This window comes from Primulina tabacum, chromosome 10, assembly GCF_025594145.1.
Source record: "Primulina tabacum isolate GXHZ01 chromosome 10, ASM2559414v2, whole genome shotgun sequence".
NCBI lineage: Eukaryota > Viridiplantae > Streptophyta > Magnoliopsida > Lamiales > Gesneriaceae > Primulina > Primulina tabacum.
Genome location: NC_134559.1, coordinates 23,379,474 through 23,383,125, shown reverse-complemented (window position 1 = coordinate 23,383,125; position 3,652 = coordinate 23,379,474). Strand labels below are relative to the sequence as shown.

At 46.3% G+C, this 3,652-nt stretch overlaps 1 protein-coding gene across 1 annotated transcript; it reads right to left on the bottom strand.

Moving 5' to 3' along the window:
* Window positions 1-2,157: 2,157 nt before the first annotated feature.
* Window positions 2,158-3,146, bottom strand: LOC142504982 (uncharacterized). The gene is made up of 2 exons (XM_075617814.1): window positions 3,072-3,146; window positions 2,158-2,982 (listed from the first exon to the last, which is right to left on the bottom strand). Exons 1-2 carry the CDS (start codon window positions 3,144-3,146, stop codon window positions 2,158-2,160), a joined length of 900 nt encoding a protein of 299 aa, XP_075473929.1.
* Between the last annotated feature and the right edge of the window lie 506 nt (window positions 3,147-3,652).

Sequence of the window (3,652 nt, the reverse complement as noted above, 5' to 3'; positions counted from 1 at the left end):
ATACAAAGCAACCTAGGGAAGGAAATACAAAAGCAAAACGAACCCTAAAAGGCTATCAAATCTGCGACAACAACTAATCAAATATGAGGAGCGCTATGAACAACATGCTGAGGAAAACAAAATGATAATGACGAGATGATCGCAGAGTCCATGCAGAAGCTCTCATCTCGGAGCTATCATCCTGGAGAGTCCAATCTGTCAATATAAATATAATTTGGTAGCTGACAACTGTACCACACCCACTAGTCAAAAGAAATTCTGGCCAGGAAATCACTATACAATGGCGATCACAGAGCAAAATATAGATCGCAATCCCGCCAGAACAAAAGATATCCAGCATCTGAATCAAAAGAGCAGAGAGCTCGATCCCATGAAGTAGAAGTCTGACGAACATTGCATAAAAAGCAGAGGATCCGTTTGAAAGCACCCCTTGAAGCCACCATGAAATCCCGCAAACATCTCTACAATAACTGATACGGCGGCCAATGAGAACCAGCAGTAAACGCCCGCCAGGGACCATGAATGGGCCAAAGGAAAGCACCAACAGAAATAGTGCAGAAACCCACTCGGAACAAACAAGAGTAAACACATCATGTGCAAGTGCCTGGACCCACTTGCATAGGCCATATGGAAGTGAAAAACAACCTCCAAGGACACTAACCTGCAATATATATATATATGTATATATAGATATAAATAGATGTAGAGCTAGATATCATAAAGAAAGAGATCCAAAAAAGAAGAAGGGGCTGCAAATGGCTAAGAGGATCTGTTTCTGAGGTATGGAAGCCCAGAACGATCAGATCTAGCAAGGATGGAGATGTCTGGAGGTAGGGAAGGACCTAACTCTAAGGTATACTGCCTAAAAGTATTGGCCCTCGCCGCCAAGGCATCCGCCACTGAATTCCCTTCCCGGTAAATATGCGATAAGTGAACAGATCGCCCCCTCATCAACAAAAGAATCCGTATAACAAAATGTTCAAGGTCCCAGCAGCACCGACGAGAACGAAGTAAAAGAATGGAAATCCAAGAGTCAGTCTCAATCCAAAGAGGGAAGAGATGAAGATCGGAAGAAATGAGAAGACCCCTCCAAATAGCCAATAATTCTGCCCGGACATTGGTTCCAACTCCAATGAACTCGCTGAAAGAAACCACCACATGCACAGAGTTGTCACGAACAACATCACCAACAGTAGAAGCACCAGGACTACCTCTTGAACTCCCATCTACATTCAATTTAAAACACTCGAACGGCGGCCGCAACTAACGAACAATCGCCATTCTATGAACCCTACGCAACGCAACAAAAATCCCCATCGTTCTCGCAGCCTGCAAAACACCCCGCCAGTGCATGTGCTTAACAGTAGATGCAGCATGAGCGAGACGCAAATAAGACAAAATCTGAGACTTAACAGTCTCCGCAGAAATGTGCAAATGACGGTGTTTCGCATCATTCCTAGCTGTCCAGAGAAACCATAAAACGATGAAAGGCAAAAACTCCTTCACGTGGCCCCTAGGAGTCCACCCCGGATGCCTCTTCCAAGCACTGAGGAAGAGTCTGAAATCACTGGTAAGGGGAATACGGACATGAAAAACAGCCCCAAAGTAATGCCATACAGACCTGGCAAGAGGGCTATCAATGAAAATGTGCGTGAATGTCTCAGGCATCTCACAACACTGACATTTAGACGCCAGCTCAAAACCACGACGCTGGAGCACATCGTCAACTGGAAGCCATTGATGCCAAAACCTCCAGAGGAAGAAAGACATAGAAGGCCTCAGCCAACTGCCCCAGCAAGGAGTGAAGATATCAGAAACTTGGTCTCTCAAGCGGACAAGCTCCCAGGCGGATTTCAGCGAAAAAACACTGTCAGAACTATGCACCCAAATAGCCGAATCGGGCTCCCCCGATGCAATAGGGATCAGAGTAATTGTCTCAGCAACAGAGGGAGGGACAACTGAGCAGAGGAGGTCAAAATCCCAAGCCCCTTCTGAAAGAAAGTGAGAAACACAGACACCTCGATCCCCCCTAACCAGAACCTGACTAGACAATGGAACATCCCCACACCAGATGTCATCCCAAAAAGTAACATCTCCCATCCCAATTCTCCATCGAATGCCAGATTCAGCACGAGCCCTAATCTTAAGCAAACGACGTCAAGTGGGAGAAATGAACCCAGCAGATGAAACATAAGCTGGATGCACCAACTGGCAGTATTTTATCATCATGAATTTGGCCCATAGGGATGAACCTTGACGAAAACGAAACCATAATTTAATGGAGAAGCTTTCCACAATATCTTTGAGCCTGCGAAATCCAAGACCCCCTTCAGAGACAGGAAGACATGCACGAGACCACCTCGCCCAATGCCATTTCTTATCCAAGGATCTGGATCCCCACAGGAAACCATTGAAAACATTCTCAAGTCTCTCTATAACTGCCAGAGGTGGCTGGAATTCCTGGAACATGTAAATGGGAACCGAAAGGAGAACACTCCTAAGGAGGGTCATACGGCTCCCCGGGGAAAGAGTTTTAAGCTCCCAACCCTCCAACTTCTTACGCACCATCTGCACAAGGGGATCAAAAAGAGAGCAAACTCTATTCCCACGAAACAAAGGAACTCCGAGGTATTTGATAGGAAAATGACCCTCCCCAAACCTAGTGATACGAAGGAGACGGGAACGTGTACGACCAGAACACCTCGGAGGCAAAATAATGACGCTCTTAACTGCATTCACCAACTGCCCCGAGCAGTTTTCATAGTGATGCAAAAAATCCATGAGACTGTTCATCTCACAAGTCCCACCATTGGCAAAAATAATGATATCATCAGCATATGCCAGGTGGGAAAGAAGGAGATCACAACCAGATCGGTACCTAATCGCAGGATACTGACGATAAAGACGATCAAGACCACGCGAAAGGTACTCAGCCCCCAGAATGAAAGAAGTGGGGACAAAGGGTCGCCCTGCCGGAGACCCCTAGTGGATCCAAAGAATCCAGTGAGTGAACCAGTGATATTAACTGAAAATTGGCAATGAGAACTGCAGGAAGATATCATCGACACTACCTGCTCTGAAAAGCCATAATGCCTCAAAACATCCAACAGAAAAGACCATTGGACCCTATCATAAGCTTTAGCCATATCCAATTTCAAAATAACATTGCCACCACGGGTGGGGAGAGAAAGACTATGAGTGAGCTCTTGAGCAAGGAGGATATTAAATCACCCGCCCTGGAACAAAGCCACTCTGATTCCATGAAACAAGCCTCTCCGCCACCACCTTCAGTCGAGAATATAAAAGTTTGGAAATTATCTTATTAGTCACATTACACAAGCTGATAGGACGAAAGTCCGACCAAGCCTGAGCACCCATGACTTTGGGAATCAATGTGATCGTGGTGGCAGTAAACCCCTGTGGCATGGGACTACCCCAAAAGAAATCAAGGACCGCAGCCAAAACATCCTGATGGACAATCTCCCAGCAATGTTGAATGAAGGCCGAAGAGAAACCATTAGGCCCCGCCACACTATCACGATGTATGGAGAAAACAGTCGCCCGCACCTCCTCCAAAGAAGGAGGGGCAGCAATATTGGCGTTCTCCAAATCCGAGATCACCAAGGGGAAATCAGAAAAATCTGGGCCAGAA